At 40.5% G+C, this 25,338-nt stretch overlaps 1 protein-coding gene across 37 annotated transcripts in view; it reads left to right on the forward strand.

Annotated features, from left to right (window-relative positions):
* Positions 1-25,338, forward strand: part of LOC309665293 (uncharacterized protein) — a 325,697-nt gene that overhangs the window by 102,632 nt on the left and 197,727 nt on the right. For 19 of the 37 annotated variants that reach the window (XR_014266311.1, XR_014266312.1, XR_014266313.1 and 16 more), the window contains one exon: positions 1,032-1,088. The exons of 3 other annotated variants lie outside the window; for them this stretch is intronic. Coding sequence is in view for 8 of the 34 variants with exons in the window: in XM_082478930.1 (XP_082335056.1) it covers positions 1,032-1,061 (30 nt within the window). In the remaining 26 variants the exon portion in view is untranslated. Of the gene's footprint in view, positions 1-1,031; positions 23,594-25,338 lie in introns of those variants that run through there. 15 more of the 37 variants (XR_014266317.1, XR_014266318.1, XR_014266319.1 and 12 more) reach the window with 2 other exon arrangements.

Raw genomic sequence — 25,338 nt, forward strand, 5'->3', positions numbered from 1 at the left:
GACAGTGGGAGGGAAAGCGCGGTGGTCCCGCTGGCCGTGAGCGGGCCAGAAAGCGCGGGCGGACGGTGTGCTGGGCAGCCCTGCTCTGGAGCGGGAGAGACCCGGTCAGTTACAGCCGTGTCACCTGTACTGTGGGCGGGAGAAGTAACCTGGGGGCGAGTCAGGTCTGCAAAGGAGGCTATGAATAATGCCTGCTTCATGGCGTTGTTCTGAGAATTCTATATGGGTCGTTTGGAAAAAGAGCCAAGTGCCAGGTACTAACCGTCGAAAAAGTGATAATGTTGTTATTTAGAAGGCACTTTGTTCTTTTCATTGGGTGGTTTACATAAGCCTCCCAATTATCTCGTGATAGCGGTATGAGCATCTGCATTAGACACACGTTAAGCAAAAAGCAAATCTGAGTCTCAGGTTGGTGAGGTGGTCCTGAGTTTGAGAGGGCCGGTGACTTCTCCAGGCTTAACCGGATTGTGACAGAGCCAGGAGTCTAACAGTCGTTCATACTGTTCAGTCATCAAAAGAAACTTATCAAGAGTCCCTTTTGAGAAACTTCAGCCCACTAGAGAGTAGTAATTTTTAACACTTTGCCATAAAGCACCGCATCCTTTTTATTGGGCATTCTGTGGATTCTCTAACTCAAGGGGTAAACAGTTTTGCTAGGAAAATAGATAAAGGATGCAGCCTGTGTCTCTTTTTTTTACTGTTAATTTTAATGAAGTAGTGTCATCCTTTGCTGTACTTCAATCATCTGTTGTTCAATTTTTGTTTGTATTTAATTAAATCAATTTAAATCAATAGACAAAATTATTTTTACCAAATGAGAGTGGTAGGTTTAAGCCCCGTGATCATTTCAAACTGGTAGATGGACAGATGGTGTTTCCACAGGATCTTTCCCTTGCCATTTCAAGGGCTGAAGGGATGCTGTAGGGAGGCTGCTTCTCAGCTGGGCTGCTGATGTGATTGGGAGGTGAATGAATGTAGGAACTGTAAAGCAGGCCAGGTGTCCTGACAGTGTCCTTTTTCTGTCCCCCCAGCTGAATCTTCAGTCCTCTGCACCTTCCTAAACGCTGCAGAAAATGAACATATCTGAGGTCAGCTCTCTATTCATTTCCCACTTTGTGGTGTGATGGATTTAACTCTTGATTTCAGATTGCTCTCAGCCTGTTTTATACATTCTTTATCAATGTAAGTTATTTTCCTTTTATGATTAGTTTGCTAAGATTTTACTTGAGTCAGGAATGTACACTCTTGAGTTATATTGAATACCTTTTTGTATGTATTGTAGTAAAGGTATAGCTTATTTTCTTTAATCTGCAAATTTTAGAGGTAGCTGAAATGGATTTTAGAATGGTAACTTACTCTTGAATTCTTGTATGGATGCTACTTGCTAATGGGTTCTAGTTTTTTGGTTTTGATTTTACGTACTAAATAGTGTGATTTGTAAATAAGCATATTTTTTTATCTCTTTCTATCTCTGTGCACTTTAATTTCTTTTTCAGTCAGGCTGGAATTTAATGTGAAAGTATTCATTTATTCACTGCTAAGTATGATGTTAGTCATATGCCTTAAATAGCTTCTCATTGTCAGATCTTTTCTTTTCCTCCTATTCCTAGTGCTATAAAATTAGTGTCATTTCTTCCTTAAAAATTCACACTAGAATTCACTACAGAAACAATGTGGACCTGAAGTTTACTTTGTCAGAATTTTTTTTTTTAAATAACAATTTTATTGAGGTACAATTCTTGTACCAAAAATTCACCCTTTTAATTTGTACAGTTCAGTGCTTTTTTTAAAATATGTTCACAGAGATGTGGAATTATCACCACTATTTAATTTTAGAATAATTTCATCACCCTCAAAAGAAACCCTGTACTCTTTAGTAGTCACTCTCCATTCCTGCTCCCAAGCTCCTAGGAACTACTAATCTACTCTGCGTCTTTAGAGATTTGCTTATTTTGGAGGTTTCCTATAAATGGAATCACAAAATATGTACCCTTTGGTGAATGGCTTCTTTCATTTAGCATGACCTTTTTAAGGTTCATCACTGTTGTAATATGCATCAGTAATCCAGTTCAGTTTCTGGCCAAGCTAATATTTAGTTGTATGGATATATCACATTTTGTTTATCAGTTTATCAGTTGATAGACATTTGTTGTTTCTGTTTTGACTGTTATGACTGTTTTGACTGTTATGAGCAGTTGTGTAAACATTTTTGTGTGTACCCAGTTTTCCAATCTACTTTGTATATACTTAGAATGGAATTACTGGGCAATAAGGTAACTGTTCAACAAATTTAGAAACTGCCAGAACAACTTTCCAAGGCAGTGGAACTATTTTACCACCCCATCAGCAGTGAATGAGGGTTACAGTTTTCCCACAACTACCATTAGTAATTGTTATTGTCTGTCTTTTTTTTAAAAGCCCTCCTGGTGAATGTGAAGTGGGATTTTATTATGGTCATGATTTGCATCTCCCTAATGTTGAGCATCTTTTCGTGTTCTAATTTTTTATTGGCTGTTTGTATATATTCCTTGGAGAAATGTCTGTTCACATTCATTCTCCGTTAATAAATTGGGTTATTTGTCATCTCGTTGTTGACTTGTAAGATTTCTTATATGATTTGGGTACAAGCCTCTTTATCAGTTAAATTTTTGTAAATATTTTCTCCCATTTTGTGGGTTGCTTTCACTTTCTTCATGGAGTTCTTTGAAGCACAGAAGTTTTTTATTTTGATAATATCCAGTTGGTCTATTTTTCTTTTGTTTGTTTTTGTCAAATCTAAGAAAACTTTGCCTAACCAGAAATCAAAAATATTTATTCCTCTTTTTTTCCTACATTTTTTACAATTTTAGTCTTTCCATTTAGGTCTGTTACTCATTTTGAGTTAATTTTTATAGATGGTGTGAGGCAGAGGTACAACTTCATTCTTTTGCATGTGAATATTCAGGTGTTCCAAAACCATTTATTGAAAAGAGTATTATTTTTCTGATTGAATTGTGGCACCCTTGTTGAAATTCAATTGTCCATAAATGTAAGGGTTTATTTCTGGCCTCTCAATTGTATTCCATTGGACTTTTAAGGTTTTTTTATTCTTATGATGTCTGTTCTTATACCTTAGTAGCATAGTATGATATTGTGGTTTATAAGAAAGACATATTTGGTCTTCATCCCTGTTCCTGGCACAGAGTTCCTAAAACCCTTGCAAATTCCTAAGTAATAAGAGAGATTAAGTTGTCTTTTGTTATTCATAACAAGCCACTTCAACCATGCTTGAATTCATGTTAATGAGGAGACTTTTGGAACCCCCCTGAGGATGTAGGCTTGTTGCCAGGGATACCAATCAAGTCATTAGAGGGTTGTGACTTGAAGGCACACCCCTTGACCTCTAGGGAGGTGGGGGGGAGCTGGAGGTTCACTTAATTACTAATAGCAATTATTCCTACATAATGAGGCCTCCATAAAAATCTCTGAACTATGGAGAGCTTTGGACAGATTTGGTGTTGGTGAACACGTGGAGGTGCTGGGAGGGTTATGCTCCTGGAGAGGGCATAGAAGACTGCTCTTTGCAGCTTTTTCCTCTGGCTATTTCTGAGTTGTATACTTTGTAATAAACCTGGCAATCTAGTAAGTAAGCTATTTTCCTGAGTTCTGTGAGCCATTCTAGCAAATTAACTGAACCTGAGGATGAGGCTGTCCCATTTATAGCAAGTTGGTCAAAAGCACAGGTAGCAATCTGGACTTGTAATTGGCATCTGAAGTGTGAGGAGGGGCAGTCCTGTTGAGCTGAACTTCTAACTGGTAAGATCTGTTGCGGAGTCCAGGTAGGTAGAGTCAGGCCTGAATTGAATTGTAGGACACCCTGCTGGTGTTGCAGAATTGTTTGGTAATGTGAAAAACCTCTACACATTCAGTGACCAGCAGTGAAGTAGTATTGAGATACAGAAGTATTCTGTGACTAGAGTGTTACAGTAATACAGGGGAGAAACAGGAGTGTTTTCTGTAAACACAGAGTAATCGAAATTGAAAGGTGAGAGCCCTCTAACTTTTCTTTATCAAGATTATTTTAGCTATCCCGGGTAACTCGCATTTCCATATGAATTTTAAGATTAGTTTGTCAATTTCTGTAAAAGAATAGAGCCGTGATTTTGATAGGGGTTGGGTTGAATCTGTAGCTCGATTTCTGGAGTATTGCCATCTTGACAATACTAACTTTTCTGATCCTTGAATATGAGGTATGTGTCTTTCCATTTATTTAGGTCTTTTATTTTAAATTTTTTTATATTTTACTATCATAACTGCCACTTTATTGTTGTGTATTTCTATAAACATATGAAAATGTGAACTTTATATTTGTTTTTATTTAAACTTTTTATTTTATACTGGAGTACAGTTGATTAACAATGTTGTGTTAGTTTCAGGTGTACAGCAAAGTGATTCAGTTATACTTATACATGTATCTATTCTTTTTCAAAATCTTTTCCCATTTAGGTTGTTACATAATATTGAGCAGAGTTCTGTGCTGTAGAATAGGTCCTTGTTGGTTAGCCATTTTTAATATAGCAGTGTGTATAGGGAGTTTGGGACTGACATATTTAGGTCTTTGAAAATTTACTTCAATGACACTTTGTTGCTTTAAGTGGGTAAGTTTTATACTTTTGTTGAATTTATTCTAAGTATTTTATTCTGTTTGATGCTATTGTAAATGGAATTGTTTTCTTTATTTCATTTTCGGCTTGTTCATTGCTAGTGTATAGAAATACGACTGATTTTTACATATTTATCTTGTATTCTGCAACCTTGGTTAACATGGTTATTAGCTTTATTTATTTAGTTTTTGGATTCCTTAGGATTTTCTGTACTCTGGTTTAACTTGCCCTTCCTTTTCTTGCTTTTTTATGATAAAATTTAAGCTCATGAATTGAGGCTTTGTTTTTCTTTTTCAATGTAGGCATAAGGCTCTATATTTTCCTTTGAAAACTGCTTTAGCTGCATCACACAATTTTTTTTTTTTTTTTGGCCGTACCATGCAGCATGTGGGATCTTACTTTCCTGACCAGGGATTGAACCTGCACCCCCTGCAGTGGAAGCTCGGAGTCTTAATCACTGGACAGCCAGGGATGTCCCTGCACACACAGGTTTTGATGTTGTGTTTCTATTTTCATTTAGTCCAAGATACTTTTTAAAGTGTCCTGTGACTTTTTTTTTTAATATTTATTTATTTATTATTTTTGGCTGCCTCAGGTCTTAGTTGCGGCATGCAGAATCTTTCGTGTGGTGTGTGGGCTTCTCTCTAGTTGTGGTGCGTGGGCTCAGTAGTTGAGGTGTGTGGGCATAGTTGTCCCATGGCATGTGGTATCTTAGTTCCCCGACCAGGGATCAAACTCGCATCCCCTGCATTGTAAGGTGGGTTCTTAACCACTGGACTGCCAAGGAACTCCCGTCCTGTGACTTCCTTTTGTATGTGTGTGTGTGTCATTTTTTAAAAAAAATTTATTTTATTTATTTTTTCACACAGCAGGTTCTTATTAGTCATCAATTTTATACACATCAGTGTATACATGTCAATCCCAATCACCCAAATCATCACACCACCGCCCCAACACCCCCGCTGCTTTCCCCCCTTGGTGTCCATACGTTTGTTCTCTACATCTGTGTCTCAATTTCTGCCCTGCAAACCAGTTCATCTGTAGCATTTTTCTAGGTTCCACATATATGCATTAATACACGTTATTTGTTTTTCTCTTTCTGACTTACTTCACTCTGTATGACAGTCTCTAGATCCATACACGTCTCAACAAATGACCCAATTTCGTTCCTTTTTATGGCTGAGTAATATTCCATTGTATATATGTACCATATCTTCTTTATGCATTTGTCTGTCGATGGACATTTAGGTTGCTTCCATGACCTGGCTATTGTAAATAGTGCTGCAATGAACATTCGGGTGCATGTGTCTTTTTGGATTATGGTTTTCTCTGGGTATATGCCCAGTAGTGGGATTGCTGGATCATATGGTAACTCTATTTTTAGTTTTTAAGGAACCTCCATACTGTTCTCCATAGTGGCTGTATCAATTTACATTCCCACCAACAGTGCAAGAGGGTTCCCTTTTCTCCACACCCACTCCAGCATTTGTTGTTTGTAGATTTTCTGATGATGCCCATTTCAGCTGGTGTGAGGTGATACCTCATTGTAGTTTTGATTTGCATTTACCTAATAATTAGTGATGTTGAGCAGCTTTTCATGTGCTTATTGGCCATCTGTATGTCTTCTTTGGAAATGTCTAATTAGGTCTTCTGCCTATTTTTGGATTGGGTTGTTTGTTTTCTTAATATTGAGCTGCATGAGCTGTTTATATATTTTGGAGATTAATCCTTTGTCTGTTGATTCCTTTGCAAATATTTTCTCCCATTCTGAGGGTTGTCTTTTCATCTTGTTTATGGTTTCCTTTGCTGTGCAAAAGCTTTGAAGTTTCATTAGGTCCCATTTGTTTAATTTTGTTTTTATTTCCATTACTCTAGGAGATGGATCAAAAAAGATCTTGCTGTGATTTATGTCAAAGAGTGTTCTTCCTGTGTTTTTCTCTAAGAGTTTTATAGTGTCCGGTTTTACATATAGGTCTCTAATCCATTTTGAGTTTATTTTTGTGTATGGTGTTAGGGAGTGTTCTAATTTCATTCTTTTACATGTAGGTGTCCAGTCTTCCCAGCATCACTTATTGAAGAGATTGTCTTTGCTCCATTGTATATCCTTGCCTCCTTTGTCATAGATTAGTTGACCATAGGTGTGTGGGTTTATCTCTGGGCTTTCTATCTTGTTCCATTGATCTGTGTTTCTTTTTTTATGCCAGTACCATATTGTCTTGATTACTGTAGCTTTGTAGTATAGTCTGATGTCAGGGAGTCTGATTCCTCCAGCTCCATTTCTTTCCCTCAAGACTGCTTTGGCTATTCGGGGTCTTTTGTGTCTCTATACAAATTTTAAGATTTTTTGTTCTAGTTCTGTAAAAAATGCCATTGGTAATTTGATAGGGATTGCACTGTATCTGTAGATTGCTTTGGGTAGTATAGTCATTTTCACAATATTGATTCTTCCAATCCAAGAACATGCTATATCTCTCCATCTGTTGGTATCATCTTTAATTTCTTTCATCCGTGTCTTACAGTTTTCTGCATACAGGTCTTTTGTCTCCCTCGGTAGTTTTATACCTAGGTATTTTATTCTTTTTGTTGCAGTGGTAAATGGGAGTGTTTCCTTAATTTCTCTTTCAGATTTTTCATCATTAGTGTATAGGAATGCTAGAGATTTCTGTGCATTAATTTTGTATCCTGCAACCTTACCAAATTCATTGATTACCTCTAGTAGTTTTCTGATGGCATCTTTAGGTTTCTCTATGTATAGTATCATGTCATCTGCAAACAGTGACAGTTTTACTTCTTCTTTTCAAATTTGGATTCTTTTATTTCTTTTTCTTCTCTGATTGCCATGGCTAGGACTTCCAAAACTATGTTGAATAATAGTGGTGAGAGTGGACATCCTTGTCTCGTTCCTGATCTTAAAGGAAATGGTTTCAGTTTTTCACCATTGAGAATGATGTTTGCTGTGGGTTTGTCGTATATGGTCGTTATTATGTTGAGGTAGGTTCCCTCTATGCCCACTTTCTGGAGAGTTTTTATCATAAATGGGTGTTGACTTTTGTCAAAAGCTTTTTCTGCATCTATTGAGATGATCATATGGTTTTTATTCTTCAATTTGTCAATATGGTGTATCACATTGATTGTTTTGCGTATATTGAAGAATTCTTGCATTCCTGGGATAAATCTCACTTGATCATGGTGTATGATCCTTTTAATGTGTTGTTGGATTCTGTTTGCTAGTATTTTGTTGAGGATTTTTGCATCTATATTCGTCAGTGATATTGGTCTGTAATTTTCTTTTTTTGTAGTATCTTTGTCTGGTTTTGGTATCAGGGTGATAGTGGCCTCATAGAATGAGTTCGGGAGTGTTCCTTCCTTGCAAGTTTTTGGAAGAGTTTGAGAAGGATAGGTGTTAGCTCTTCTCTAAATGTTTGATAGAATTCACCTGTGAAGCCACCTGGTCCTGGACTTTTGTTTGTTGTAAGATTTTTAATCACAGATCCAATTTTGTTACTTTTGATTGGTCTGTTCATATTTTCTATTTCTTCCTGGTTCAGTCTTGGAAGGTTATACCTTTCTAAGAATTTGTCCATTTCTTCCAGGTTGTCCATTTTATTGGTATAGAGTTGCTTGTAGTAGTCTCTTAGGATGCTTTGTATTTCTGCAGTGTCTGTTGTAACTTCTCCTTTTTCATTTCTAATTTTATTGATTTGTGTCCTCTCCCTCTTTTCCTTGGTGAATCTGGCTAATGGTTTATCAATTTTGTTTATCTTCTCAAAAAACAAGCTTTTAGTTTTATTGATCTTTGCTATTGTTTTCTTTGTTTCTATTTCATTTATTTCTGCTCTGATCTTTATGATTTCTTTCCTTCTGCTAACTTTGGGTTTTGTTTGTTCTTCTTTCTCTAGTTCCTTTAGGTGTAAGGTTTGTTTTTTTATTTGAGATTTTTCTTGTTTCTTGAGGTAGGCTTGTATAGCTATAAACTTCCCTCTTAGAACTGCTTTTGCTTCATCCCATAGGTTTTGGATCGTCGTGTTTTCATTGTCATTTGTCTCTTGGTATTTTTTAATTTCCTCTTTGATTTCTTCAGTAATCTCTTGGTTATTTAGTATCGTATTGTTTAGCCTCCATGCGTTTGTGTTTTTTACATTTTTTTCCCTGTAATTCATTTCTAATTTCATAGTGTTGTGGTCAGAAAAGATGCTTGATATGATTTCAATTTTCTTAAATTCACTGAGGCTTGATTTGTGACCCAAGATGTGATCTATCCTGGAGAATGTTCTGTGCACACTTGAGAAGAAAGTGTAATATTCTGTTTTTGAATGGAATGTCCTATAAATATCAATTAAATCTGTCTGGTCTATTGTGTCATTTAGAACTTCTGTTTCCTTATTTTTTTTCATTTTGGATCATCTGTCCATTGGTGTAAGTGAGCTGTTAAAGTCCCCCACTGTTATTGTGTTACTGGCGATTTCCCCTTTTATAGCTGTTAGCAGTTGCCTTATGTATTGAGGTGCTCCTATGTTGGGTGCATATATATTTATAATTGTTATATCTTTTTCTTGGATTGATCCCTTGATCATTATGCAGTGTCCTTCCTTGTCTCTTGTAACATTCTTTAAAGTCTATTTTATGTTATATGAGTATTGCTACTCCAGCTTTCTTTTGATTTCCATTTGCATGGAATATCTTTTTCCATCCCCTCACTTTCAGTCTGTATGTGTCCCTAGGTCTGAGGTGGGTCTCTTGTAGAGAGCATATATATGGGTCTTGTTTTTGTATCCATTCAGCAAGCCTGTGTCTTTTGGTTGGAGCATTTAACCGATTCACGTTTAAGGTAATTATTGATATGTATGTTCCTATGACCATTTTCCTAATTGTTTTGAGTTTGTTTTTGTAGGTCCTTTTCTTCTCTTGTGTTTCCCACTTGCAGAAGTTCCTTTAGCATTTATGGTAGAGATGGTTTGGTAGTACTGAATTCTCTTAGCTTTTGCTTGTTTGTAAAGCTTTTGATTTCTCCATCGAATCTGAATGAAATCCTTGCTGGGTAGAGTAATCTTGGTTGTAGGTTCTTCCCTTTCATCACTTTAAGTATATCATGCCACTCTCTTCTGGCTTGTAGAGTTTCTGCTGAGAAATCTGCCGTTAAACTTATGGGAGTTCCCTTGTATGTTATTTGTCGTTTTTCCCTTGCTTCTTTCAATAATTTTTCTTTGTCTTTAATTTTTGCCAATTTGCTTACTATGTGTCTCGGCGTGTTTCTCCTTAAGTTTATCTTGTATGGGACTCTGCGCTTCCTGGACTTGGATGGCTAGTTCCTTTCCCATGTTAGGGAAGTTTTCGACTATAATCTCTTCAAATATTTTTCTCTGGTCCTTTCTCTCTCTCTTCTCCTTCTGGGACCCCTATAATGCGAATGTTGTTTCGTTTAACCTTGTCCCAGAGGTCTCTTCAGCTGTCTTCATTTCTTTTCTTTCTTTCTTCTTTATTCTGTGCCGCAGCAGTGAATTCCACCATTCTGTCTTCCAGGTCACTTATCCGTTCTTCAGCCTCACTTATTCTGCTACTGATTCCTTCTAGTGCAGTTTTCATTTCAGTTATTGTATTGTTCATGTCTGTTTGTTTGTTTATTTCTTCTAGGTCTTTGTTAAACATTTCTTGCATCTTCTCTATCTTTGCCGCCATTGTTTTTCTGAGGTCCTGGATCATCTTCACTATCATTATTCTGAATTCTCTTTCTGGAAGGTTGCCTATCTCCACTTAATTTAGTTGTTTTTCTGGGGTTTTATCTTGTTCCTTCATCTAATATATAGCCCTCTGTCTTTTCATCTTGTCTGTCTTTCTATGATTGTGGTTTTTGTTCCACAGGCTGCAGGATTGTAGTTCTTCTTGCTTCTCCTGTCTGTCCTCTGGTGGATGAGGCTATCTAAGAGGCTTGTGCAAGTTTCCTGATGGGAGGGACTGGTGGTGGGTAGAGCTGACTCTTGCTCTGGTGGGCAGAGCTCAGTAAAACTTTAATCCGCTTGACTGCTGATGAGTGGGGCTGGGTTCCCTCCCTGTTGTTTGTTTGGCCTGAGGCAACCCAACACTGGAGCCTACCTGGGCTCTTTGGTGGGGCTAATGACAAACTCTGGGAGGGCTCACGCCAAGGAGTACTTCCCAGAACTTCTGCTGCCAGTGCCCTTGTCCCCACGGTGAGCCACAGCCACCCCCCGCCTCTGCAGGACACCCTCCAACACTAGCAGGTAGGTCTGGTTCAGTCTCCCCTGGGGTTACTGCTCGTTCCCCTGGGTCCTGATGAGCACACTGCTTTGTGTGTGCCCTCCAAGAGTGGAGTCTCTGTTTCTTGCAGTCCTGTTGAAGTCCTGCAATCAAATCTCACTAGCCTTCAAAGTCTGATTCTCTAGGAATTCCTCCTCCCGTTGCCGGACTCCCAGGTTGCGAAGCCTGACATGGAGCTCAGAACCTTCACTCCAGTGGGTGGACTTCTGTGGTATAAGCGTTCTCCAGTCTGTGAATCACCCACCCACCAGTTATGGGATTTGATTTTACTGTGATTGCGCCCCTCCTACCACCTCATTGTGGCCTCTCCTTTGTCTTTGGATGTGGGGTATCTTTTTTGTTGAATTCCAGTGTCTTCCTGTCGATGATTGTCCAGCAGCTAGGTGTGATTCTGGTGTTCTCACAAGAGAGAGTGAGAGCATGTCCTTCTACTCTGCCATCTTGGTTCAGGGCCTGTTTGTGTCTGTGACTTCTTGATTCATTGGTTTCGTAGAATTTGTTTACTTTCCAAATATTTGTGCATTTTATAATTTCTTACTCTTATAATTTTTTATTTACTTCTTTCTTTGTGTGTTACTTTGGACAATATTTCATGCATGGTTCAGTCTTATGTATTGTTACTTGTGTTAGGGTCTCGCATATGATCCTGGGGAATGTTCCATGTGTGACTGAAAATAATACATTTTCTAGATTGGGATTAGTTCCAGTGGGCTGATCGTATTGTTCAAGGCTTCTGTATCTTTTTTTTTTTTTTAAAGATTTGTTTATTTATTTATTTATTTGGCTGCATTGGGTCTTCTTTGCTGTGTGGGCTTTCTTTAGTTGTGGAGAGTGGGGGCTACTCTGTTGTGATGTGTGGGCTTCTCATCACAGTGGCTTCTCTTGCTGCAGAACACGGGCTCTAAGCATGCCAGCTTCAGTATTTGTGGCTCACGGGCTGTAGAGCACAGGCTTAGTAGTTGTGGCTCATGGGCTTCATTGCTCTGCAGCATGTGCGATCTTCCCAGACCAAGGATCAAACCCTTGTACCGTGCATTGGCAGGTGGATTCTTAACCACTGCACCAGGGAAGTCCCCTGTATCCTTTTAATATCTTATCTACTTGTTCTATTAAATATTGAGAAAGGAGTGTATCCAAGTATAATTCATTTGTCTGTTAACTTCTGTCCTTTTTAATAGAATTTGCTTTATGCATTTTGAAGCTCTGTTTTCAAGCGTTAAACCTTTTATGATTGTTACATCCTCTTAATGAATTGTCCCTTTTAGCATTTTGCAGTGCTTATATGTGTTCCTAGTGAGATTTCTTTTTCTGAATTTTGTTTGGTACTGTATAGTCAGTCAGACTTTCATTTGCTTAGTGTGTGCTTAGTATGATATATACTTTTTTCTATTCTTTCATTTGTAACTTATCTGTGTCTTTATATTCACAGTCAGTTGCTATGAAACAACATGTTTACATCTTGCTTTTTATTCACTGTGACAGTTTTTGTGTTTTAGTTGAAATGGTCATATCATTTATATTTAGGGTTATCTTTGTGGTTGAATTTGAAACCATCTTGCTATTTACCTTCTAATTTTTTCTATCTATATTTTTTTCCTTTACCCTGACTTCTCTGTAATTAACTGCTTATTTTTAATGACTCCATTTTAATCACTTTCGGCTTGTGTTACATATATCTGTTTTCATTTTCTAGTGGTTGCTACATACCTATGTGTAAACTGTCACAGTCTACCTTCAAATAATATCTTGTTACTTCAACTTTGTTGTAAGAATATTACAACAGAATATTTTCATTTTGTGTTTCATCCTTTGTGGTGTTGTCATTTACATATCTTGTGGTTACATAATACACTGTTACTGTCTTTTTATAAAATGTCATTTACACTCTAATTGATTTTTTAAATGAGAACCTTGTGTTTTAATTACATGGTTTCTATTTTTAGTTCTCTTTATTTCTTTGTGTAGATTCAAATTTACACTTGATATCATTTTTTAAAATCTACATAACTTCTTTTAACTTTTCTTTTAGATCAGGTCAGCTGGGAAGGGGTTTCATTTATTTATTTGTCTAAAAATGTTATTTTTTTCTGGATTATTACTAGCGCTCTGAGTTCTGTTTGAGTTTGCTCAGGATTCCAAATAACTGGTTTGGGGACAGAAGAGGAGCCTCACTTGATTTGGGGGCAGTTGAAACTTAATACTAATTTTGGGTCCTTTATCTAGCAGAGAAAGTTGGTAACGTGAATGGCATACTGATTTTATAGGATAAGCATAAACAGTTTGAAAATCCTGTGTTTGGGCACATTGACTCCTTTTTAAAAAGCTGCTGTTTAGAATAAATCAAAGGGGAACAGAAATGTCTTATATTCCAGTATTAAAGAGTGTGAATCATCGTGGAATTGGTTAGACATGCAAATTCACGTGTCACCCCAGAAGCACACCTTAAGAACTAGTAGAGTAATAGAGTGCTCAGTTGGCCAGGTGCCTGTTGAAATTTATGAGGAATTCCTGGAGGCACTGAATATGGCAGGTGTATTAAGACCATATAGTCCTTTGACGTGGGAGGCCAGTGCCCTTTTCAGAGTGACATTGAGGTCAGCTTTTCACAAAGACACTAAGATATTACCCTTTTTCACCATTTATATGTAAACAATGAAATTTCCAAGTAAATACATGCCTGGAAGATAACAATGGCTAGAATGCAGAAGCACATGAGAACCTACATGTCTTACTAAAGAGATCTATGTCTGTTTTAATTTCTAATGTAAATATTGTCAATCCATATCACAGAACGCTTTGGAGTCTTTTAGCGTTTTTTTCCTGGGTAGTATATTTTCCTGCCTTGACTTTGAATTTAGGACATTTTTTAATAACTTTGTTTTCTGACATGTTCATGTTTTTCTCTATCTTCCTTAGCATATGGAGTGTATTATAGCAGTTCTAATATCCTTGGGGGCTAATTTTATCTCAGGTGATATTACTTGTTCTTTTCCATTGATTGACTTGTCTGCTGGTCATGAATCATATTTTCCTCCTTTCTATACTTGGTTATTTTTGATAGTCTGTTGAATATAGTGAATTTGACATTGTTGGTTGCTAGACTTTGTTATGTTTGTTTAGATACTTTGGGGCATTTTTATGGAGTTCAGTAAATGACTTGGCTGTAATTTCAATCCATTCAGTGCTTGCTTGTAATTTAACTTAATTTGAGTAAATTAATTAATAATTCAGTGTTTACTTGTCATAATTTCAGGTCTAGAGCATTCTGTAGGGCTAATTTCGTCACACTAGTAGGACAATATACCTTTTTGGAAACAGAACGTCTAATAACTCATGTATTAGAAGATCTTTCCACTCTTTCTAAACTTCATGTCTCTGGGTATGCTTGGGTAATTTTCAAACTATTGCATTTGGGTTCTTTTTCCTCCATTGTTGGAATTTTTCTTTTGAATGTGAAATTTACTCAAGGTGACCTTTCTGGGTTTCTCTCACTGTACCTTTTCCTCTGAAATTTTTTATGCCAGAAATTCTAATTGTTTTGGCTTTCCTGAATTCCCAACATTTCCTTCTGTAGTTACTGAGATCAGCAGGCTGTGATTGATGTCTTCCTTCTGTACCATAACCTAGAAATTCTATTTCTTTCCTTTCTCTCAGAGGTCCTTGTTTTCCAGTGCCATTGTCCAGTGTGTAATGTCTAAAGGTCATTTTTTTCATTGATTTTGTGTAGTTTCCAGTTGTTTGACCTATTACATTATTCCTTTTATACCATCTTGGCCATAAGTGGAAGTTTTAAAAAAGGCTCTGCATAGGAACTTCCACTCTCCAGCATTTATTGTTTGTAGATTTTATGATGATGGCCATTCTGACCAGAGTGAGGTGATACCTCATTGTAGTTTTAATTTGCATTTCTCTAATAATTAGCAGTTTTGAGCATCTTTTCATGTGCCTCTTGGCCCTCTGTATGTCTTCTTTGGAGAAGTGTCTATTTAGGTCTGCCGGTCATTTTTTGATTGGGTTGTTTGTTTTTTTGATATTGAGCTGCATGAGCTGTTTGTATATTTTGGAGATGAATCCTTTGTCTGTTGCTTCGTTTGCAAATATTTTCTCCCATACTGAGGGTTGTCTTTTCTTCATGTTTATGGTTTCCTTTGCTGTGCAAAAACTTTTAAGTTTCATTAGGTCCCATTAGCTTATTTTTGTTTTTATTTTCATTACTCTCAGAGGGGGGTCAAAAAAGATATTGCTGTGATTTATGTGAGAAAGTATTCTGCCTATGTTTACCTCTAACAGTTTTATAGTATCTGGCCTTAACATTTAGGTCTTTAATCCATTTTGAGTTTACTTTTGTGTATCGTGTTGGGAAGTGTTCTAATTTCATTCTTTCACGTGTAGCTGTCCAGTTTTCCCAGCACCACTTATTGAAGAGGCTGTATTTTTTCCATTGTATATTCTTGATTTCTTTGTTGTAGATTAGGTGACCATAGGTGTGTGGGTGTATCTCTGGGCTTTCTATCCTGTTCCACTAATCTATATTTCTGTTTTTGTGCCAGTAGCATACTGTCTTGATTACTGTAGCTTTGTAATATATTCTGAAGTTGGGGCGCTTGATTCCTCCAGCTCCGTTTTTTTTTTCTCAAGATTGCTTAGGCTATTTGGGGTCTTTTGTGTTTCCGTACAAATTGTAAAATTTTTTGTTCTAATTCTGTGAAAAATGCCATTGGTAATTTGATAGGGATTGCACTGTATCTGTAGATTGCTTTGGGTAGTAGAGTCATTTTCACAATATTGATTCTTCCAGTCCAAGAATGTCGTATGTCTCTCCATCTATTTGTGTCATCTTTGATGTCTTTCATCAGTGTTTTATAGTTTTTGGAGTACAGGTCTTTTGCCTCCTTAGATAGGTTTATTCCTAGGTATTTTACTCTTTTTGGTGCAAAGGTAAATGGGATTGTTTCTTTAAATTCTCTTTCTGATCTTTCATTGTTAGTGTAAAGGAATGTGAGAGGTTTCTGTGCATTAATTTTGTGTCCTGCAACTTTACCAAATTCATTGATTAGCTCTAGTAGTTTTCTGGTAGCATCTTTAGGATTCTGTATGTATAGTGTCATGTCATCTGCAAACAGTGACAGTTTTACTTCTTTTCCGATTTGGATTCTTTTTATTTCTTTTTCTTCTCTGATTGCCATGGGTAGGACTTCCAAAACTATGTTGAATAACAGTGGTGAGAGTGGGCAGACTTGTCTTGTTCCTGATCTTAGAGGAAATGGTTTCAGTTTTTCACCATTGAGAATGATGTTGGCTGTGGGTTTGTCATATATGACGTTTATTATGTTGAGGTAGGTTCCCTCTGTGCCTACTTTCTGGAGAGTTTTTATTATAAATCGGTGTTGAATTTTGTCAAAAGCATTTTCTGCATCTATTGAGATGACCATATGGTTTTTATCTTTCAATTTGTTAATATGGTGTATCACATTGATTGATTTGCATATATTGAAGAATCCTTGCATTCCTGGGATAAACCCCACTTGATCATGGTGTATGGACCTTTTAATGTGTGGTTGAATTCTGTTTGGTAGTATTTTGCTGAGGATTTTTGCATCTATGTTTATCAGTGATATTGGCCTGTAGTTTTCTTTTTTTGTGACATCTTTGTCTGGTTTTGGTATCAAGGTGATGGTGGCCTCGGAAAATGAGTTTGGGAGTGTTCCTCCCTTATTTTAGAAGAGTGTGAGAAGGATAGGTGTTAGCTCTTCTCTAAATGTTTGATAGAGTTCGCCTGTGAAACCATCTGGTCCTGGGCTTTTGTTTGTTGGAAGATTTTTAATCACAGTTTCAATTTCAGTGCTTGTGATTGGTGTGTTCATATTTTCTGTTCCTTCCTGGTTCAGTCTTGGAAGTTTGTACTTTTCTCAGAATTTGTCCATTTCTTCCAGGTTGTCCATTTTATTGGCATATAGTTGCCTGTAGTAATCTCTCATGATCCTTTGTATTTCTGTGGTGTCAGCTGTTAATTGTCCTATTTCATTTCTAATTCTATTTATTTGAGTCTTCTTTTTTTTCTTGATTAGTATGTCGAATGGTTCATCAATTTTGTTTATCTTCTCAATGAACCAGCTTTTAGATTTATTGATCTTTGGTAATGTTTCCTTCATTTCTTTTTCATTTACTTCTGATCTGATCTTTATGATTTCTTTCCTTTGGCTAAGTTTGGTTGTTTTTTTTGTTTTTTGTTGTTCTTCTTTCTCTAGTTGCTTTAGGTGTAAGGTTAAATTCTTTATTTGAGATATTTCTTGTTTCTTGAGGTGAGATTGAATTGCTTATAAGCATCCCTCTTAGAACTGCTTTTACTGTGTCCTGTACATTTTCAGTTTTCGTGTTTTTATTGTCATTTGTTTTTATGTATTTTTAAAATTTCCTCTTTGGTTTCTTCAGTGATCTCGTGGTTATTTAGCAGTGCACTATTTAACCTCCATATATTTGTGTTTTTTTTACAGTTTTTTTCCTTGTAATTGATTTCTAATCTCATAGTGTTGTGGTTGGAACAGATGCTTCATATGATTTCAGTTTTCTTAAATTTTCCAAGGCTTGATTTGTGACCCAAGATGTGATATAAGCTGGAGAATGTTCCATGTGCACTTGAGAAGAAAGTGTATTCTGCCACTTTCGGGTGGAATGTCCTATAACTATCAATTAAATATCTGTTCTATTGTGTCATTTAAAGTTTATGATTCCTTATTTATTTTCTGTTTGGATGATCTGTCCATTGGTTTATGTGGGGTGTTAAAGTCCTCTACTATTATTGTGTTACTGTCAATTTCCCCTTTTATGGTTGTTAACAGTTGCCTTACGTATTGAGGTGCTCCTGTGTTGGGTGCATAAATATTTATAATTGTTGAATCTTCTTCTTGGATTGATCCCTTGATCATTATGTAGTGTCCTTCCTTATCTCTTGTAACAGTCTTTATTTTAAAGCCTATTTTATCTGATATGAGTATTGCTACTCCAGCTTTCTTGTGTTTTCCACTTGCATGGAATATCTTTTTCCATCCCTCGCATTCAGTCTGTATGTGTCCCTAAGTCTGAAGTGGGTCTCTCGTAGACAGCATATATATGGGTCTCGATTCTGTATCCATTCAGCCCGTCTTTGTGTTTTGGTAGGGCATTTAATCCATTTACATTTAAGGTAATTGTCAATATGTATGTTCCTATTACCATTTTCTTAATCATTTTAGGTTTGTTTCTGTGGGTCTTTTTCTTCTCTTATGTTTCCCGCCTAGCAAAGTTTCTTTAGCATTTGTTTTAAAGCTAGTTTGGTGGTGCTGAATTCTCTTAGCTTTTGCTTGTCTGTAAAACTTTTGATTTCTCCAGCAAATCTGAATGAGATCCTTGCTGGGTAGAGTAATCTTGGTTGTAGGTTTTTCTCTTTCATCACTTTAAGTATGTCCTGCCACTCCTTTCTGGCCTGCGGAGTTTCTGCTGAAAAATCAGCTGATAACCTTATGGGGGTTCCCTTGTAAGTGTTTTTTTGCCTTTCCCTTGCTGCTTTTAATATTTTTTCTTTGAATTTAATTTATTGTTAGTTTGATTAATATGTGTCTTGGTGTGTTTCTCCTAAGGTTTATCCTGTATGGGACTGTCTTTGCTTCCTGGACTTGGGTGGCTATTTCCTTTCTCACGTTAGGGAAGTTTTCAACTATAATCTCTTCAAGTATTTTTTTGACCCTTTCTTTTTCTCTTCTTCTTCTGGGACCCCTAAAATTCGAATGTTGGTGTGTTCAGTGTTGTCCCAGAGGTCTCTGAGATTGTCTTGTGTTCTTTTTGTTCTTTTCTCTTTATTCTGCTCCTTGGCAGTTACTTCCACCATCCTGTCTTTCAGCTGACTTATTCGTTATTTTGCTTCATTATTCTATTACTGATGTCTTCTACTATATTTTTCATTTCAGTTATTGTGTTGTTTATCTCTGTTTGTTTGTTCTTTAGTTGTTTTCGGTCTTTGCTAAACATTTCTTGTATTTTCTCGATCCGTGCCTCCATTATATTTCCAATGTTCTGAATCATCTTTACTATCATTACTCTGAATTATTTTTCAGGTAGGTTGCCTATTTACTCTTCATTTATTTGTTCTTGTTGGTTTTTACCTTGTTTCTTCAACTGTAAGATATTTTTTTTGTCGTTTCATTTTTTTTGTTTTTTGATGCGTGGGATTGTTTTCCTGTCTTATGGGTTGTTTGGCCTGAGGCCTCCAGCACTGGAGTTTGTAGGCTGTTGGGTAGAGCCAGGTCTTGATACCGAGATGAGGACCTCTGGGAGACCTCACTCTGATGAATATTCTCTGTGGTCTGAGGTTCTCTGTTCATCCTGTGGTTCAGACTCGGACCTCCGACCACAGGAGCTCGCCTGACCCCAGGTCCAAGAACCAAGATCCTGCAAGCTGTGCAGGGTGGCCGTGAAAAATAAAAACAAAAAAGGAGCACAACAATAAGAAAGAGTAAAAAATAAGATTAGAAAACAAACAGATATGTTAGAAAAAAATAAAAATAAAGATGAAACAACAACCAGGAGGTAAAACAGAACCACAGTAGCAAAAAATGGAAAGAAAAAAACCCGTAAAAGGCCTTGGCTATGGGGGGGGTGGACCTTAGGCAGGGGCGGTATTTAGGCAGCAGGCGGGGTTTAGGCTAGGTCCCATGTGGCCAGAAAAGGCCCTGGGGGTGGGGGTTGGGGCTTAGACTCAGGGAGGCTGGAGGCCCCCGGAGTTCCCCTGGCCTAGGAGGGCAGAGGACGAGGCCCGGGACCCCAGGAGGTTCCCTGGGCCTGAGTGGGTGGGGGAAATGCTAGGCGTGTTTCCCCAATCCTCTGATCCCAGAGGGTCCCTCCTCATTCGCCTCTCCTCTGCTTCCCTGCCTCCCTCCCTCTCACGCCCCTAGGACCCACGTGGCCAGAGGGGGCCCCAGAGGGCATAGGGAGAGGGTGAGGGAAACACCAGCTATGCTTCCCCTGATCCTCTGGTTCCTGAGTGAACCCGCCCCATCAGCCTCTCTTCCTCTTCCTTCCTCCTCCCTTCCTCCTCCCTTCCTCCTACACCCCTAGGACCCACGTGGCAGAGGGGGCCCCGGAGTGCAGAGGACCTTATCCAGGAGCCCTGGAGGCTTCCTGGGGCACAAGTGGGTGGGGGGAACGCTAGGCACATTCTCCCCTGAGCCTCCAATCCCAGAGGTTTCACCCCACCGTCCACCTCTCCTTCTCTTCCCCCCCTTCCCATCTTCCTACCTCCCTTGGAACAACGTGGCCAGAGAGGGCTCTGGAGGGTGGAGGACCAGACCCGGGAGCCCAGCAGGCTTCCTGGGTCCTAAGTGGGCAGGAGAAATGCTAGGCACATTCTCCCCTGATCCTCTGGTCTCGGTGGTTCCCCTCCCCGTCCGCCTCTCCTCTTCTTCCCCCCTCCTCCTGTCCTCCTATGCCCCTAGGACCAATGTGGCCAGAGGGGGCCCCTGGAGGGCAGAGAACCCGGCCTGGAAGCCCAGCAGGCTCACTGGGGCCTGAGTGGGCAGGAGAAACATTAGGTGCATTCTCCCCTGATCCTCCGGTCCCGGAGGGCCCCTCCCTGTCTGCCTCTCCTCTTCTTCCCCCCCGTCACTTCTACGCCCCTAGGACCAGTGCGGCTAGAGGGAATCCTGGAGGGCAGAGGCCCTGGCCCGGGAGCCCAGCAGGTCCCTGGGGCCCGAGTGGGTAGTGGAAATGCTACGCACATTCTCCTCTCATTCTCCAGTCCCGGGGGGGTCCCTCCAGGCGTGGGAACCCCTACCTTCCCCATACCACCCCTCAGGGACGCCAATTCCATCTGGCCTCCACTTCTCCCCCCTCACTCCCCTCACCACATCCCACCCAGTTGCTCAGGGGTTCCTCCAGTACCCCTGAGTGTCACGGTCCCCCAAAAGCATCTGGTAGGTGCCCTAGTTGTGGGGAGATGTGAACTCCACGTCCTCTCACTCTGCCATCTTCACTTCGCCTCAGCTGAAAAATGATTTAACTTAACACATTATATACTGCGGGTTTTTTGCAGAAACTAACACCTGTGGCTGGCAATTTGTTATGTAAGTGAATATTGAAACACTGGCATTTGAGTAAATATCAACAGCTTGTTTTGCATTTAATGTAGTTATTGGAAACTTTGTACATGTCTTACTAAAGCATTCTTTTATTTCGTTAGAGTGTGATAGGCAGTATAGCAGGCACCTCTGTGCATGGAAACAGAATATCTATTACAAATATACTGTGTTTCACTGAGCTTTCCCCTGGAAGAGCAGACTCTACACTTTCTGGAGGCAGGTTTTTTTTTGTTTTTTGTTTTTTAGTCCCATGGGTATTATTTCTTCTAGAATATGTTCTTTTATTTTACCTTATATTTGTCTAAGTGTGTCTTCATGGGGGGCTTTTTTAGAAATTCCACAAGAAGGACCAGGTCCTAGACTACCACTACATTCACGAGAATGGCCAGTTACCCATTCTCTAGCTACTGCTAACAAAAATTGCTTTTAAGTCATTTTATTCTGTGCATTAAGGGTACGAGAAATTTTAAACACATTGAATAAACCGCATTTACTCCAATAGAAACCCACCCTTGATCAATTTTAAGCTCTGACAACTTCGCACAGTGATGTCAATTGTTTCGCTCTCTAAAAACGTACTGATACATCTCCAGTCAATCACGTTTGGGTAACAAAAGATGTATTAATACGTCTCTGGTGAATAATGTGTTAAACTTTACTGACCAGAGCAGCCTGTTTTGTGGCCTTTTGGACATGCATTGTACATCAGCCTTAGCCACTGAGGAGGGGAATACATTTGACATTCAAAAATTTAATAACAGTGGTTCAGACATCCAAGGTAAAAACTAGGTGTCCATATTGGTTGTGATTTCAGACACATTCCTGTATTTCTGAGAACTTGCATTTTCTGAGCTGTGTCATCCTTGGGATGCCACTAGCCATTCTCAAAGCAGTGTCTGCTGGCCGATGGTGGCTGCAACCTTATGACCTTTGGGTCTTCTCTTATAACTATTAAATTATTAGAGAATGAAATTGTTTTAGATCAGATGTTAGCTGAGAAAGGAGACGTGTAGTGGCCAATAGCTCCTGTTATGTATATGTTAATACCATGTCAGAAGTTAAAGCCTACTTTGATAAAAGTGGACAACTGGCTACGTGGCAACAAGTCTCCCCCAAAGTGCCAGGTCTAGACTGGATTTCAGGCTTATTCTCCTGAATTCCTCTGGGAATGAGATCTTTCTTACACAAGAGTTGGATCCAGTACTTGGAACTTGGGAATATTTCCAGCTCGGTACCATTCCCCAAATCAAGGGAGGACTACCCCTTTTTCATCAGGAAATAGCTAGAGTGATTATCTCCCCATTCCCTGAAAGAATTTGTGAAGGATGAAACATGATTGGAGGTTGAAACCGAGCCCCCCTAAAACCCAGTTCCTCTACTGAGTTTATGATTAACCGCTCTGTCCAAAACATACCCACGTTTTCTCCTCAACATTGAGGAATATCAAAGAAAAGGGAGAAATTGTAATAGAAGCAAGGTGGCATGCAGCTGTTAGCAGATGCACCTGAACGACCGTTACCAGTCAACTGTTAGCGCAAGACCACTAGCGCGGTGGTTAGAGGCCCCGCTGGGCCAACGGTCGGCCAAGTGGTGGTTGTTGTGGCAGAGAGCATGGTAAGAGGTGGATCGCAGCCTTCTCCCCAGGGTCCTCCAGGCCAGGGGTTACCACGCCCTGGGCCTCTCAGCAGGAGGTTAGCAGAAGGCGAGCGATTGAAGCTTCATCTGCCGCTCCCCATTGCTTGCATTACTGTCTGAACTCTCCCCCAACCCGGTCCGTGGTAAAAGTGTCTTCTACGAAAGTAGTCCCTGGTGCCAAAAAGATTGGGGACCGCTGCTGTAGGCCCTCCAGCCTCTGGCTTGTGCGTGAGCTGGGGGGCCTGGGGAGAAGGCTGGGGGCTGTGTCCTGCAGAGTTCCAGAGCCCTTGCCATGGCCACCCACTGACCGGGCCCAGGCCTTGGGGTAACGCGAACCTCTCCCCTGTCCCTGCCTCTGCGACCTAGTGGCAGTAGCAGTCTGCATGTGTTGCAGTCTGCAGGACCCGGCATACCCCCCCACCCCCGTGTTTGGGTGGCCTGAGGAGCCTGAGGGCCAGCTGGGTCCTGGATGCCTTGCTCCCTCAGTGATGACTTCTGGGTAGGGTCTGGGAACCTGACCCTGAAGGCACTGCCAGCTAAGATCTGCCTCTTCATCTGGGCCTGGGCACTGGCGGGAGGGCCCAGACTGAGTGCTGATGAATGCTCAGGGACAGGGTAACTGGCCTGAGCGGGGCCCCCTTCTTATGAGGAAGGACCTGGACCTCGGAGGGTGAAAGTTGGGCCTTGGGACCTTGCGCTTCCCTGTCAGAACAAAGAATAACATTTGTTTTGGTGGAGATTTACAGGAACATCATTACCTGACCTCAAGAACAAAGGATCTGGCACCAAAAATTTTGCCACAGCTAGTCACGCCCCTCCCTCATCTTTCCTGTAAATGGGATTTGCTGAAAGCTTTCGGGGAGTTTGGGCTTTTTAAGGCATGAGCCACTGTCTCCTTGCATGGCCCTGCAATAAACCTTTCTCTGTTCCAAACTCCAATGTTTTGGTATAGTTTGGCCTCGCTGTGTGTCGGGCATACGGGCTTGTGTTGGGTAACAAGATCATTGCCCATTTTCTCACAAGATTGTGGAATGGACATTGCTAGCCGGGGATTGTGATAGAGGTAAGGCAGGCACGTGGCTGTTAGCGAGCGGCTGTAAGCAGTCATGCTCAGCCATTGGTTGGCATCCCAGTGGGCCTCTCCCCCTCCTCTTCCTCTGTATAAAAGGAGCTGGAATTTAGAATGAGGGAAGCTGGTTCTTTGAGACACTAGTCTGCTATCTCGGTCTGTTAGCTTTCTGATGAAAGTCATTATTCTTTGCCCCAACCACTTGTCTCCCAGTGGTTGGGACAAAGAATAATGTGCGATGAGCAGAGTGAGCTTGGGCTCAGTATCATTAGGAGAGCTCCCAAGATGGCCAAGTGGATCAACCCTGAGCTCACTTCCTCTCATGGGCACACCACAATTACAACTACTTACACAAAAACTATTAATGAAAAGTACTGGAACTTACCAGAAAAGATCTAACCTAAAGATACATAGTAAGAACCACAGTGAGACAGGTGGGGGAGTCATGATGTATTCAAGACCCCTACCAGAAGGTGGGTGACCCACAAACAGTAGAGAAATGACAATTACAGAGGTTCTTTCTAAGGATTGAGGGGTCTGAGCCCCATATTGGGCTCCCAGCCCAGGGGTCACATGCCAGGGAGATGAGACCCCAGAATGTTTGGCTTTGACGGCCAGCAGGGCTTACTTTTGGGGGTCCCAGAGGGCAGTGGGAAACAGACTTCATTTCTAAAGGGCACACACAAAGTCTCATATTCCAGGACCCAGAATAGAAACAGTAATTTGAAAGGAGGCTGGGTCAGACCTACTTGCTGATTTAAGAGTCTCCTGGAGAGGCAGGAGGCAACTGTAGCTCACTCTGGGAACATAGACACTGCTGGCAGCCGTTTTTGGGAACTTGTATCACCTGGACACTGGTGCTGGCAAGTGCCATTTTGGAATTCTCCCTCTAGCTTATTAGCCTCAGGACCCAGCCTTGCCTTTGCTCACCAGCCAGTAGGCACCAGTACTGGGACACCTCAGGCCAGGCAACTAACTGGGTGGGGACACAGCCCCACCCACAAACAAACAGGCTCTCCTAAGGCCCCCTGAGCTCACAGTGCCCGTGGACACATCCCTGCTCACTAGTGGGCCCAGGATCTGGCCTCAAACACCAGTGTGCAGACACTAGAGCTGGGACCACCCACCCTCAACCCAGGGCCCTGCAGCTAGAGTCCCTGGGACCCAGCTCTGCCCACCAGTAGGCCAGCACCAATTCTACCCACCAGTGAGTCTGCTCTAGCTTCAGGACAAACCTCACCCACTAGCAGGCAGACACCAGCTGCAGGACAATTGCCGCTTTGCATCCTGCCATGGCAGGACCTAGCCCGCTCACCACCAGGCCAGTACCAGTCCTAGAAGTGGCTGGGTCCTAGCCTCATCCACCGGCAGGCCAACATAAGCTCTGGGACACCTGGGTCCTGCAGGCAGACCCTAGGACATAGCTTTGCCTGACAGTGGGCTGGCACTAGCCCTAAGACCTGCTTATACCCACCAGTGGGTGGGCAGCAGCCTTGGGATCTCTCCTGGAACCCAACTGTGCCCACCAGTGAACTGGAACTAGCTGTGTGGCTCCTCAGGGTTTCTCAGCCAGCCACCTTGGGATCCGGCCCCACCAACTAGTGGATGG

The sequence above is a fragment of the Balaenoptera physalus genome (genome assembly GCF_965194825.1).
Source record: "Balaenoptera physalus genome assembly, contig: SUPER_7_unloc_4, whole genome shotgun sequence".
In the NCBI taxonomy this organism is placed as follows: domain Eukaryota; kingdom Metazoa; phylum Chordata; class Mammalia; order Artiodactyla; family Balaenopteridae; genus Balaenoptera; species Balaenoptera physalus.